The sequence below is a fragment of the Nyctibius grandis genome, chromosome 10 (genome assembly GCF_013368605.1).
Source record: "Nyctibius grandis isolate bNycGra1 chromosome 10, bNycGra1.pri, whole genome shotgun sequence".
Taxonomy (NCBI): Eukaryota; Metazoa; Chordata; class Aves; order Nyctibiiformes; family Nyctibiidae; genus Nyctibius; species Nyctibius grandis.
In genome coordinates, this window is record NC_090667.1 from 5,368,014 (window position 1) to 5,382,973 (window position 14,960).

Below are 14,960 nucleotides of genomic sequence, written 5' to 3' on the forward strand. Positions count from 1 at the left end.
TCTTTGTTTCATTAGCATCCTTTTATTTTCATCAGTCTCTTGCCTTTTAAAATATTGCTGTAAACGTAATACTCATGGAGTTAGCTTAGCACCGTGTAGTCATCAGTAGTGCCAAAAGATAGTGCACCTTCTTCCCAAGTGCTTTTTCCAGTTTTTTGGCTGATTCTATGAAGCTTCATCTCTTCCAAGTCCCGAAGTCTCTTCTCAGTAGAGAAGGCTAAATCTTGTGGATGTGAAATGTGTAGCTAATGTCTAGGATCACGCTAGTTTTCTATTTGTGACCTAAACAGAACACTTGAATCCAGATCTCTAGATGTGAAAAGCTAGTGCACTAATCCAGTGTGCGCTCTTTGTCCTCGGTAATTGCAGCTGATCCATGATTTCTTTTCCTGGGGTGGAAGTGAAGAAAAACCCATGAGTGCGTCCTACGTGATAGCACTCTGCAGGTCTCAGCTGTTCTGGCGTTTTCTGTTTCGGGCTGGCTCTTACTGCAGACACTTCCCATAGCTTCTGGGAAATTGTTCAAGCTAACAGTAATTCAACACTGGGCATTGCTGATATCCTGAGCCACAGAAATCATTTGTGCTCTCACACTTGAGAATCAACAACGGGTCTTCCAGCTCCCGCATCTGGAGCTCTGGCTTTGGTCTGTATGGCAAAGCTTGCCTAAGGCTCCTTCCATCTCCCTTTTTACTGCAGGTACTTGAAGAAAGAGGTATCAGAGAGAGCAGCAGGATTTCTGATCTTTGTGGAAAGAGGAGAAAAAGTAAACGCTGTAACACTTATCTTGGAAAGCTCAGCTGTAAAACAGATTCTGTTGATAGGCTTGAAAGAACTGGTGGGATTTGCTGCGAGCCCCTTTGCTATGTAGAGGGGGTGGGTTCCACAGAGGCAGGGATCATTAGAAAAAATAATTCTTTCATCCAAGAGAGAAAGTGTAATGATACCTACTGCTGTGCCATTCTTCCATCTCGGTGTTTTTCCTCTAGAATAATATAGTATTTTTTTTTTGTAATTCATACAAAACTTTTTTTAGACTTCAGCAATGCTTTGAAAAACTCTTAGAGGAAAAAGTAGCTTCCTAAAGAATAAACTAGTAGCTTTATAATGTCATATAGAATATAATTCCTAAAATTTAAATCTCAAATGTCTATGGAAATGCTGAGAACTAGTGGAGATGTTGATTTTTTTTTTTAACCCCCCCATCTTCTTTTCTACCTACCATGTGCCTCATTCATACTTAGAAACCCTAGAATGACACAGTGGGCTTCTGAGTTTCTCTCTAAAATATTCAATATATCTTTTATATTGAAAAAAAACCCCGTTGGCAAGGTGTGTTATAGTCTGGCAATTGTTTGAGCAGTGACTTGACATTTCTAGAGAACCCTGTGAAATAATAAGAAAATCCCCTCCTGTGCCGCCTTCCACTATTCCACACCCCAGAGTGTCTCTAAAACAAGCCACCTTACTTCTACCAAGGTTTCTAAATACGCAGTGAAATGGAGATAATTCTTCAGGAACTTCTCAGGAAGTCCTTGTTAGGGAAGGACCAGGCTGAGTTTACTTCTGAAATGCAAGGCTAGAAGAAGAGATGCGTCTCTCTGCTTCAAATGCTGTCTTGTAGAAATCTAAAAAAGCTAAGGTCACTTTGGACATCCAGGTTTCCTTTCTTTGGTTGTGTTTTTTTTTTTGTTACTTTTTCCCATTTTTCTTGCCCCAAAATATTCTTCCAGGCATCAAGTTGTAAACACTTTGAAGTAGCAACTTTATATTGAATATGGTGAGGAAAGTCTTCAGTGCTTAGATGGGAATGCGTTTAGGAAAGTGAAAAGCTCCTAACAAGTCCACTTCCTCTGACCAGTTCCTTGGGATATCAGAATTCACGACATGAATTCTGTTCCTGTCTGCATATTCTTTTTGCAAGTTAAAAAGCACATATTTTGTTGTAACGCTGAAATGATGAAAACAAACAGCTCTAATTGTACTATCCTGGTCGTGGATTTTTTGCTTATTTGTTTTCTGGGATAAATTTCCCTCTATTTGGCCTTTAATCATAGCTGAACTGTTTCGTGGTCTGGTTTGTCAGAGCTGTTATTGCTTCATTGCTTGTAGTTATTAAAGTATATAATTATTGCTAATGTTTACAAAATTTCTGACTTTTTAAGGTGAACTCACCAAACAGCTACTTTCCTTTGTACTTCAGCGTAATATGTATTTTGTCTGTGTGTGTGTGTTTGAGCACAGCAGGATTTCCCTCACTATTGGTGTTTAGTCTTTGAGTTCTTCAATGTTGTGGTTTGCTAGTATATTGTTTTTCTTTTAGTTAAACTTCTTGTACTGTACTGCCGAAGACAAATGTTGGTCCATTTTCAGCCCTATGTGATTCTTGCTCTGTCTACAGGGAACTACATTTAAATAACAACCTGTTACGAGTTTTACCTTTTGAGCTGGGAAAACTGTTCCAGTTACAGACTCTGGGTCTGAAAGGTATTACTACTTTTTCTTGGTATCCGTGCTTTGTTTAACGATATCGCTTCTGAGATGTAATGGCTGCAGACTGCTAGTTCATAAAATGTTACTGAATAGCAGTCCCAGATGTAGCTGCTTACACCACATTTATAAATATTGTTATTTAGGGATTATGTAAAAAAGAAAAAGAACGAGTTTGGCGAAGCACTCCACATATAAAGAGGTTTGCTTCTCTTTCTGCAGGGTGAGCAGAAGCTTTCTGTTGCTTGCATAGGGGTTGGATACAGTGCTGCTTTAGCTAAGAGATAGTCTGCAGTTAACTGTAGATATTCAACTCCAACCAGAAAGAGAACGTGCTGGGTACTGCTGTAGGGTACTGTGCTGCTTATGCAAGCAGCAATTTAAATCTTTTTCCAATTTTTTTTTCTCTGAACTATATGGAATGTAGCTGTAAAACTGCTGACCACAGGGGAACTTGAATCACAAAATCAGGAGCACTGAATGATACTATACCTCTAAACACTGTTAAGTCTCAAAAGTCTGCTTTTCTCCCCCCTAAAACTGGATAACTGCGGTGTGCGTTGTCCGTGAAAACCTTTACAATCTGCTGATGCATTTGGCAGATGGCGGGTGTTTCACTCGCATGGAGTAAAGCGAGCAGAGGTGGCTCCTGTGTTTGGCCTCACCAGCTCTGCCTGCGTGTTGTACCACGCCAGTTCCTCACTACTGTTAGGTCCAGTGACCACCCTTGGGGTGGTCAATCAGAAGACAGACCCAGGAGGGAACGTGGTTAAACTTCCCTGGAGCTATTCACACATCGAGTGTTTTGTGGGATTGAAGGCCTGAGATCTGAAACCTCAAAGTACTTCATAGTAGATGCAGTATCTTTTCTCAGAGATGCCAGCTTTAAACACCGATATGTAAGTTCATAATGGTTCGTAGATTTTATTCAATGCTTCTGTAAACCTGTTTGCAGGAAATCCGCTTACACAGGATATTCTGAACCTTTATCAGGAACCAGATGGGACGCGAAGGCTACTGAATTATTTGCTTGATAATTTGGCAGGTACTGCAAAAAGAAGTAAGTGATCATTCTTAAAACATTTATTTCTGCTGTGTAAAATAAATGTGATTATCACTTGTATCTCTACTTTAAAATATTCCCATAGTTTCAACAGAACAACCACCTCCAAGATCTTGGATTATGTTGCAAGAACCAGACCGTACAAGACCAACAGGTACTGTAGCACATTAAGGATTTTTCCGTTTTTTTTTCTTTTATAAAAGCTGTTGATCTGTACTATGTGCTGAAAAAAAATAATAATGCTTAAATTAACCAGTCATCTGTGCAGTGCTGACCAGCCAGCTGAAGTAGTTCTGTCTCAGTTGGAACACCAGTTCCAGATTTACCCATCTTTTACTATAAAGTAATTTCTTTTTAATTAACATCCTCCTCACAGGAATTGAAACTGTTGTCCACAATTAGTTGAAGAGTTCAGTTATAACAGACTTAATTGAATATTTGTTGAAGAATAAAAAAATGGCAGAACATGAGCATAATTTCCCCAAAATGTAGAATTTTTTTCATTTATGGAACCAATGTATCATCTTTGACTCAGCACTTTTCTTGCTGTTGGGATTCAGGTCATGTTTCATTGTTTACTATTTTTTTCTGCATGAATTTTCTAAAATATAGACTTTTCTATTTACCTGCACACCAAAAATCTTAGTGTATTTCTCAATTATTACAGTGCCCTCTCTTTCAGGGACTGATGTACATTACTTTCCCCTATTGATTTTATTAAGGCAGTTGCTTCAAAGATCATGATGTTAATGCAGCTTGTCTTTTGCTGTCACCTATTTATTTTCAAAATGCTGAGCTTTGACCCCCAGTCAGCCTAAGATGTTGCATCAGTTTGCTAAATCTTCAAACAACTGTCTTGCTTCTTTTTCCTGAGTTGTACTCCACGTTTGAGAGGAGCTCCCAATAAGCTTCCAAGTATCTCATTGTCGTACTGCAAATTCCTTAGTGCTTTTTAAAAACAAACAAAAAAACTCCAACAAAACAAACGCCAAAATCCACGCTGCTGGACTACCTGTCAAGTTGCCCCAAACTGTCTCATTATCACTCCTGTTCCAAATCAATCCAGAGAGTAGATGTTTCTTGTTTTTACACCTGAATTGTGAGGGTTTTGAGGTGGAAACATTTGGGGTTTTATTTTACCTGTGCTTTTTCATTGTGGGAAGGGATCCTTACCCTGCCTATGGATCTGTTACAGCTTGTGGTGGTAATAATTAAGGTAGATTTTAAATAACCTGAAGAGTTTGCAGATCTTTGTGTAGCTAGCAAATGTAACTGTTCACATACACTTACCTTGTTTTAGGCATTTCACAGTAGAGCACCACTTAGCATAAAGTACATTTGTCTGCTATTTACTGCACCAACCTTATAAAGGGGAGTTTTGGGTTTTGTTTTCTAATTAAATGCTAGAAGACAGCTGCCATAAGTTGAAACTTGTAATTTATCTTCCTAGAAGGACTAGCAATTTTTTTTTTTTTAGTATAGATACATGTGCTGTGTTTTAGTTGAAGCAAATGAGGCACGAATTGATAAATTTGCAGAAGACAAAAACAGAGAACATAATTGTATATACATTTGTTGTTGTTGTTAAATATATCAGTGTGTAAGTAAAATTATTGTCCTGCAGCCTTGTTCTCTGTCATGTGTTACAACGTACTCTGTGATAAATATGCTACCCGGCAGCTGTATGGCTATTGTCCATCTTGGGCATTGAACTGGGAATACAGAAAAAAAGCCATTATGCAGGAAATCCTGAGCTGCAATGCTGACATCATAAGTCTTCAGGTAAAAGATATACTACTATTTCTTTTTTTTTTTTTTATTCCCATGTACTGGTTTCTCCACATTAAATGTATTTACAGTAAACGGTCTGTTTTCAAAACCTTCTGCAAACAAACGAAAAAAGTGGTGTTTAGAACATTATTTGTTGCTTGACATCAAAAGAATGCTTTTGAGCCCACACAGTTGGAATGTGAACCAGCAGCTGCTGATCAAAGAAATGTACGTGGGGCTGTCTTTGTGCCTGCGTGTGTATGTGGGGCTATAATTGATACATTTTCAAATAAAAGGCTTGAGATAATCACAACTCTGGGGATTAGAGAAATTCATTTATATTTTCTTAAAATAGGGATATTGCTCTCAAATTTGCATTCTCTGATGTACTTAATTCTTACAATTTTTTTCCCTTAAATCTAATTTGAAAGTGATTTACACTTCCAAAGAGTCTAAATAATATCAGTCTTCAGTATTTTGCTAATGGTACCTTCATGCTGTGCTGTCTTACAACTTTATAGGAGGTTGAAACGGAACAGTACTACAGTTTTTTCCTGGTAGAACTGAAAGAACGTGGCTACAATGGATTCTTCAGTCCAAAATCTAGAGCTAGGACAATGTCAGAACAGGAAAGAAAACATGTTGATGGTTGTGCAATATTTTTCAAAACAGAAAAGTAAGTGATGTGTTTTGCAAAGCCTTCTATTGTGTCTTGCTCTCTTTCACAGAGTTTCTCAGATCAGTCTATAGCTCAACACTTTGGCATTAGTCGCCCTTTTTGTAGCCATTCAGTGTTTCTTGTAGAGCATTTCTGTCGTTACAAAGAGTGGTCTGTATGAGAGGAATCGCTCTGCGTGTAAACAGCAATAGAAAATTTTACCCTGAAGTTTTGTTTAAGTTGAAATTTCGTTCTGTTAGAGCAGTGCAGGTTAGGAGGTCACTAAATGACACTTCAGTTGTTGAGTGTGTGTATCCCAGCCATTAGATGTTAATAATGAAAAATAAAGCAAATGTCTTATTTTCTTGCTTTTTTTTTTTTTTTGACTAAAGGAATTGATAATCCCCCAAAGTGCTGAAATAAGACCTCAGATGATACTGACTTTTTGATACATTAGCCTTCTGATAAAGCAAAAGACAAGGCACTTAATATCACTGCTTGCTTATTTAAGAGCTTCAGCACTTACTGATTGTGTCATATTGTACAACTGTTAGGATCTGAGGGTAATAATTTCCCTTCCTCCTCCTGCTTGCGTGCCTTTGTGTCCACAAGTAAATGTAGGTGCCAGGTTTGATACCTTTTGTCTCAGAAAAAGTATTTAGTCCCTTTCTATTAAACCTGCATCTTTGAACTAGAAACTGGCACAGAATTAGAAACAAGCACTCCTTTTCTATTGTGTTCCTCTCTTTTTTTGTTTTCCTCTTTTTTTTTTTTTTTAAATAAAATCTTTTAATTGAAACTAAGTTAGTATAAGATATCTAGAAAATTGCTAGGAAAACTGTATCCTTTGAGTTCATTTTAGGATTTTATGGAATTATGGGATTGGCTGAGATTTTCACATCATAAATGTGTTTGAGCTGTAATTAAAAGGAGAATTATCTATAACATATCCTTTTGTATCTTGCTGCTGAAAAAAAAACCATATATGATGCTTCTCTTTCAGATTTACTTTGGTTCAAAAACATACTGTTGAGTTCAATCAACTAGCTATGGCCAACTCAGAAGGTTCAGAAGCTATGCTGAACAGAGTTATGACAAAAGATAACATTGGAGTTGCTGTATTGTTAGAACTGCGAAAGGAATTGATAGAAATGTCATGTAAGTGCTATTTAGTTTAATTTTTTAATAGATTTTGTAAATGAAAAGATTGACTTTTGTTATAGTAAACCAGAGAAGCTAGGTTCTACAGATGAATATAACTTTGCACATTGTATGCTCAGACAAATTTATTTCCAAAGAGGCTTTCAGGAAAAGTCATATTGCTGAAATGGTGAAGATTTTTTTTTTTCCACTTACACCTTTTTGCTTAAAAAATATAAAGAGTTGAGTTTGAGTGATTTTTGCTTGAAGTTATGTACAGGTATCAAAGAATCAGTTAGTGTTAGATGTGTGTTTCTGGATCATATATCTGCATCATTTTAGCTTGTTGTTTTCTTCACTGTCTTGCTTACACAACCTGTTTGTTCTGCCCTGTCATTGTTAATTTAGGAAATGCAAATTGGCTTTATAAGTATCGCAGTGGGTACCTACTCAACCTGTGTTACATTTATCTAAATGATATTTTATTAATTCAGTTTCTAACAAACAAGCCTTTTAAGAAGCACTTTGAGCAAGAGAGGTAACTTATAACGTGGATAACTTAAAATTCAGAGCTCGTTGCCTAATAAGATACGAGCAGTGCCTGTTTACGATCACAACCTGAGGAAAACTGTTGTAATTTTTTAGAATGACACTATTTGTCTGTAATTAGGATTATCTGTTATTTATGTTAATTCACAGTATTCTTAGATACATAAGCATTACCTGTAACAAGATAGTCTGTCTGTTAGTAGTCTTGAATGTGAAACACAATTATTCCTACTGCTTTATATCAACTAAAACACTTAGTGAATGTAAGAGGAGTTGTATGACCCTCTTAATCTAAATGGTATTAACCCTCTTCAAGTTATACTGGTATTTTATTTTATTTTTTCCTCCCCTCAAACATATTGTTTAAAATTCAACGATAGTGTTTTCTGTTGCTGCCAATGTAAAGTAAATAACTGATTTTAAATTTTAGCTGGAAAGCCACATCTTGGGATGGAAAAGCAGCTAGTTCTTGTAGCTAATGCACATATGCATTGGGACCCAGATTATTCTGATGTGAAGCTGGTTCAGACTATGATGTTCCTGTCCGAGGTAAAGAACATTATTGATAAAGCTTCTCGTAGCCTCAAACCTGGTGTTTCGGGAGAACTTGGAACCATTCCACTTGTACTGTGTGCAGATCTCAATTCTCTACCAGACTCTGGTAAGAGTTCTATTTCTTAATTTTTTAGACTGTTTCAAGTGTGTAACAATTTAAATTTTAAAGTCTCACTTTTTTTAAAGGAGTTTTCAACTTAGAGAATACATTGTTTGCTATCATAAGCTCTAAAGGTACTGAGAAAATAGAAGGAAGAGAGAAAAGAGAGAACTGTTTCTTTTGTGGGTGACCTTATTGTCTATGCAGTAGTGTAGCTATGTCTGGTCTTTCAGAAGCATTTTCATTGTTATCTTACAATACAGGAATGGAAAGGAAGAAAATATCTTCCAAAAATAACTGGAAACATGAGTATGTTGCTGATAATCGGGTTTTCTTAATTTTAAGTGTGGGAAGATAAGTTCTTCTCTTTAAAGTTGCCACCATACAATCATTTTCTGCAGCTCAAATGTTTTAGGACTTGTAAAATTCAATACATCTCCTACCAGAAAGCGATTCTTCGGAGCTCTTTACTAACATACAGCTTTTTTTTTGACTTGGTGACAACTTTATATAAAGTGCAAGAAAAGAACAGATTCAGTGATTGCCTTCTTGGCTTTCTCAGGTACCCAGCTGAAGTGCTGAACTCAAGAGCCATCCTTCCTTCTTATTGCTGATGGTCAATATAATAATAATCTCCATTCCTGGTCCCCTTCCTTCTGGCCTCTGCTTGGCAACTCTTTTAACATCTGTTAGGGTTGATAGGAGCAGTTACTGCTCAGCAGTGCTGGAAGTCTGATTCTTTCTGATCCCAGGAAGGCAAGTATCGCTAGTGGCAATAGCCAGTTCAGGTGTCCAGTTGTGTCCTCAGAACAGCTAATTGCTTCTTTTACCTTCCAGAACCTTAACACAGCTATTCTGAAATTAAGAGGCATGATCATCGTTTTCCAAGACACAAATCCTGTCAGTTTGGCTTTGCAGCCTCTTTGAAGTTAACTTTATTTGAAGTAGTGTTACAAAGTTGGCTTTTTTGCAACGTTTTAGCTGAAGAACTTTGAAAGCCAGGACTCCAGCACAGAGACGAGGAAGCTGACTATCTAGCATCTGTAGAATTTTACTTCCACTTTTTTAATCTTCCCCCTAGTCTGTTCCTTATTAACCTCCTCATTTTTTCCTAATCAAAGCATGTCTCTTTGTTCTAGGTGACATTTGCTCTTGACATAGATATACATTGTCTTGCAATATTTTAAAAGAACTACTGCTGACTGTATTGTATATGTGTTAAGGTTTTGCTTATGTAAAGCATAAAGTTGCATGTATGACTCGAAGTACCTACACACTTTTATTTGCTGAATGCTTGTTAATACCTTCTTGTGTGGATGTGTCTCTCCTAATAGGTGTTGTTGAGTACTTGAGCACTGGTGGAGTGGAGACAAACCACAAAGATTTTAAGGAACTGAGATACAATGAAAGTCTTACTAACTTCAGCTGTAATGGAAAAAATGGAACAACAAATGGAAGAATTACACATGGTTTCAAGTTGAAGAGTGCCTATGAGAATGGTCTAATGCCTTATACAAATTACACATTTGACTTCAAGGTAAGGACTTGGCTGATATTTTCGAAAAGTTTTTTCCATTTTGAAGTTTGCTAATGTGATTTGCTGTACGAAATTGTTTAACAAAGAAGTTAATGTTTGGGTAGCTAACAGTAAATTCACCAAGTTTATATTTAAAACATAGCGAACTAGAGTGCTCAACACTTGTCTCCTAGAAACCAAATTTTCCTTTTTCTTGTTTGTAACTTGTAATAGATTTGCAAGAGTTGGAGTGCTGTTAACCTACCCTGTAAATAGGAAGATTTTGTATTTTAATACTCCAAGCTAAATTAAATAGTACAACGGGGGCACTTAAACTGTCAACTGCAAGGAAATAATCCATGTTGCTATTGGAAAACTCTCAGTGCTCCGTTGCCCAGGGGAAGCAGAGATGGCTCTTTTCCTCTTCAAAATCAGAAGAATGTGATTTGAAGTTTTGGAGGAGGTTGGAAATTACAACCCACAAAGGCAGAGGAGAACTTTTTCTTTTCTTTTCTTAATCTATATTGAGCAACCCATGGCACATAGGAAGCAGAAGTCTCCTAAGTCGATGATGTGCTGTAGAGAAGGAATGGTAGCATTTCAGTTACTCGTAATACTGAGCTCCCCTTTTGTTTGGAAGAATAACTTGAGTCAAAAATAAATATATATTAATAATTGATTTTTATTTCTTCTCTTGTTCTAGGGTATTATTGACTACATCTTCTACTCTAAACCTCAGCTAAACATACTTGGCATTCTTGGACCTTTGGATCATCATTGGTTAATAGAGAACAATATAAGTGGTTGTCCGCATCCACTCATCCCTTCTGACCACTTCTCACTTTTTGCACAACTGGAGCTTTTGCTGCCTTTCCTGCCTCCTGTAAACGGAATCCATCTCCCTGGCAGGAGGTAGTCAAGTACATTTTAGAGGGCAACCTCAATCTAACTTGTACAATTGTAAAATCTGAATATAGAGGAGTGAGGTATGGCCAACAGGGATTTTTTTTCTTAATAATCTTAATCTTAAATCTAATTATTTGCTAAAGACATAGTAAAAGCCAGGTGCTATCAACAGACACAATTCTGAGCCCAATATACTTTGTATACTGTTCGACAGCGATTGGTGCTTTTGCACCTTTCTTTAATACGTTACAATTAACCTTTCTGTTTCTTTTATCCAACGTGACATTTTCATGCCTTGAAATAGGGAATTGTTATACAGTATATTCTCTTTGCACAGTTATCTGTAGCACTACTTTTTTGAGGCCAGTAGGAACATCCACAGAACATTCTTCCGTACTTCACTCCCTCCTTTTTCAGACTTGTTTGTAAAATATAGAATTTGAATTTAGCCTTTATTGATTGTATATGAACAACAGAAAACCTGATTTATGAGATTTTGTACTTTAAAAAAAGAAAAATCAGATTTGGAAAATGATTGTATTGTAAACTAAGGCTAAATTTTTATCTGTTTTCATGTGTTATAAAGGCCAGCTTGTAAAAGAGGTTGTCACAGGTTTTCTCTGCTAATGATTTGCACTGTTTGGGTTTCATTAGCCCTTTTGTACTACTTTTTATGTTCAATTGAGAACGTTGCTTTTAAAATCCAAACCTATGAAATCTTAATATCTTACAGAGATAACTAAATACATTCTGTCTATTTCTGATTTTTAAAAAAAAAAGAGAGAAAAGCATAGAGTTCTCGCAGAACAGATAAGCTAAGCAGTGAGTATAAGTAGACCTGTATGGATTGGAAGTTCTTGCTGATGAGTATACACTCAGATATTTTTCTCATCTCTTAACTTTTGAAGTAAAATTTAGGGATACTTGTGTATAGCTTCTTCATTTCTGTTTTAAATACTTGTCCTATCTCCACTGTGCCTGCTTAAATTTGTTCTCAACTAGCACTGCCTGTGCATGCAGAGAGATCCTGTGCATCCTCTTTTATTTTTTTAAAATAATGTTAACACTTGTGAAAATTTTATGAAGATACTTTTGTATAAGCTGTGGCATCTTCTTTTCCTTCGTGAAGCATTGAATATCACACTTTTTGAACATGTTCAGGTTATGGGTACACAGTTTCTAGCTTCTAATACCCATGCACTGCTTCTTTCAGTGTCATTGCACAGTGCCGTTTTTCCCACTAAGAATTACTATCATGTGAATTCTCTTTCGTTTAAGTGTGTTCCTGAGTTTCAGAAAGTACAATTCCTTGAAGAAAAAAAACTCAACCCTACATTTTCTATTGATGAAGCAGTGTAAAATAAATGCATTTTCAATACAGGTCCCAAAGACAATTCTTCAGATCATTTTTTTTTTTAAAGTGACCAAGTCTTATTTTAAAGTGTCAAGCAAGACTAAAGTTATAGTGTACCCTCAGTGCCATTTGTGTCATGAAGCCAAGTACATAACAGCTTACAAATTTAACTTGTCTGTTTGTATCCTAGAAGGGAGAATTTATCATCTCCTTAAACTAATACAACTTGAATAATCAATGTAAAAAAAAAATATGGAGATAGAGAGCTTGGTCTTAAACAGCTTTTGTTTCAGCTGCGGGCAGGGAAGCAAAAGGACACTGAGCATTAAGAGAAAACTTTCTAAATATTGTGAATTTTTATATATAAGAGAGTGGATTGGTAATAATGATTCAAAATTTTATTGAAAAGTAGTCAGCACATAAGTGTGCTCAAACCGTTCTGTTTTAAGCTGAAAGTAAAAATTGCAAACAGTTCGGTTGTGTAAAATGTACATTTTAAAATTTCAATAGGAGAAATTTTGATCTTGAATCCTTGTCTGGGACCTGATCTCTTGGGGTTATTTTGTTTTGGTTTTAGTTGTGAAAACACCAAACATGTCCAGTTTATAATCAGTACATTGAAATGCTGGTAGTATTGCTGTAGTAGACTTAATGCGTAGTGTTATTTTTTTTCTGTTTGTTTTTTTGGGTTTTTTTGTAAAGTGTGAATAAAAGGTGTTTTACTCCTGTTTCCTTAATGATGTCTTGGTAATGTACATCATGACAATTTCCAGTGATGATGAGCCAATTTAGCTTGTCAAACTGAGCAAACTATTTTTCTTTTCTGATTATCTGGCTTGTGTAATGAGTCCAGAAAGCTTTACAGAAGGGGAAGGGAAGCACTTACTCATTTTGTATTTCTTAGAGGGGGATAATTTACTTTAATAGATGCTGGAGCTTGAGTGCACTTGTTAGATTCTAAAGGTTTGAGCTTTATCCAATATGTGTTCTCCTGTATTGCTTACTCTTAAACAATATTTGAATTTATGACAGCATGTTAAAATACGGTCCCTTGTGCTTTTGGAGACAAAACTGTTCCTGCTTAGTCACCTTACAGTCTAAGGGTCCATTTAAATAACCGTTTCCTCCAGCTTTTACACTAGTCCGTCAGGTCCCAATCGAAAACCCACTGAATACATTGAAGACACTCCGTTGACTTCACTGGGTTTTAACTGGACTGCAGCTGTGACTTGGGGGCTGAAGGAAGGAGAAATATTTTTAATATAGGGGAAGACCAGATGGCACCAAAACAGAGCTGAGATAAACTTTGTCAAACAATCTTTTGAAGAAAATATAGTCTTGTGTCAAACAAATCTAACTCAGAAGTCTCAATTTCCAGCTATAACATAGAATAAGGCAATAAACCGTGTCTTCACAAAATCAAAATGTTTGCTTCATAGTTTTTAACATTACAATGGTTATTTGCAATATTTTTATTCGAGGTGGTTTTGGGTGTTGCCATAATGTACCTTCAGTGTTCTTGCTGTAAAAGCACATATAGTAAAAGTCACAGAACATCCTTGGGGTTGAAAGGATTTGTTTAGGTTACACCAGGCTTTTTTCCGCTTAAAGTACAGTCAGCCATATCTTGTCTAGTTTTATTTACATTTACCAAGAATTCTGGGTGTCAAAGTGTAAATTGAAATATACCTTTAACTAAAAGAATTGATTAGAGTACAAGACTAATACCACAAGTTACTGCTTTTAACATAACACGAGTAGTGGGGGGAAGAGCATATAAGTCAGTGTGTGCTGTAATTATTTTGTCCTTTTAGCAGCTTTTAAAAAAAAAATAAATTTGACTGGCATTTGACAGAACTGACTTTAAGAACATTGTATGTATGTATCTTTGATGTAACTTTAGCAGATCTTTCAAGTTTGTTTTTTTTAGAGCAGACTTAAAAAACAGCTCAAAACCTGTATGAAAGACAAAATAATTACAATACCACTGGGCGGGGGAAAAACCTAATTACACTGTAAAACTTAAAAAAAAATTCAGTTAACCGCTTAAGAAGCAAGCCTTTTTCATCCATCTGGACACAGTATTTTTTAGTATGTTAACTGCTATTCTTTTCTTTTGGTTGCATAAATTTGTAATACTTAAGTGTCTTGGTATGTTTAAGTAGTGTCTAAAATAGAATATCTTAGTCTTTATTCACAGTACTTCTGTATAATGTGTAATGCACTGGACTAACTCTTGTTTACCATTCATGTAACAAAAACCAGCACATTATCTGCACTAAGCTCAAAGAATGTTGCATTTGTCTATAGGCAGCTCTTCAATAAGATAAATGGGAAACTGAATATGGTCTGATGGTAAACAAGGGCTTTTACTGTTCTCTTCAGTGGAACTTTCTTCTTGGTCAAATTTTAACTAGTTAGTATTATATTTATATACAGGGTCTTCTTTTTCTTTACCAATGTATTTTCCTACTCATAGCTGACCAATAAATCCAATATCTGTTTCAAACCTTCTTGAAGTCTAATTCATATTTTAACTTAATTCCTAAAGCTTTTCCTGAAGAGTTGCACATACAGCCGAAGTGAGTGAAATGTGTTAAGGGTAAAATGGAAGCATGTAGGGAACTGGATAATCCTGGAAAGATTTTCCTGTACTTTCTGTAATCTAATCTGCAGACCAGAAAACTACTTGAAACAGTTGGGTTTGGATTGCAAAGTGAAGACCTGGTTAGTAATGCCTCCAGAGTTTGTGGAAAACCTGTGTCCAAACCTACTTGGATCTCAACTCCATGCCTTTGTATCCAGCCATCTTCTGACCTTCCCAGGTCAGTCACTGAGGTCAGTTGTGCGGTGTAGGGT

The 14,960-nt window shown here is 36.2% G+C and overlaps 1 protein-coding gene across 3 annotated transcripts in view; it reads left to right on the forward strand.

Moving 5' to 3' along the window:
* The window catches only part of CNOT6 (CCR4-NOT transcription complex subunit 6), a 34,046-nt gene extending 19,436 nt beyond the window's left edge, over nucleotides 1-14,610 (forward strand). For 2 of the 3 annotated variants that reach the window (XM_068409138.1, XM_068409139.1), the window contains exons 4-12: nucleotides 2,402-2,487; nucleotides 3,446-3,550; nucleotides 3,639-3,707; nucleotides 5,178-5,335; nucleotides 5,845-5,999; nucleotides 6,985-7,139; nucleotides 8,101-8,331; nucleotides 9,660-9,862; nucleotides 10,545-14,610. In XM_068409138.1, the coding sequence (XP_068265239.1) occupies nucleotides 2,402-2,487; nucleotides 3,446-3,550; nucleotides 3,639-3,707; nucleotides 5,178-5,335; nucleotides 5,845-5,999; nucleotides 6,985-7,139; nucleotides 8,101-8,331; nucleotides 9,660-9,862; nucleotides 10,545-10,757 (1,375 nt within the window). In that variant the 3' untranslated portion in view covers nucleotides 10,758-14,610. The remainder of the gene's footprint in view (nucleotides 1-2,401; nucleotides 2,488-3,445; nucleotides 3,551-3,638; nucleotides 3,708-5,177; nucleotides 5,336-5,844; nucleotides 6,000-6,984; nucleotides 7,140-8,100; nucleotides 8,332-9,659; nucleotides 9,863-10,544) is intronic. The other variant, XM_068409140.1, reaches the window with a different exon arrangement.
* Nucleotides 14,611-14,960: the final 350 nt, after the last annotated feature.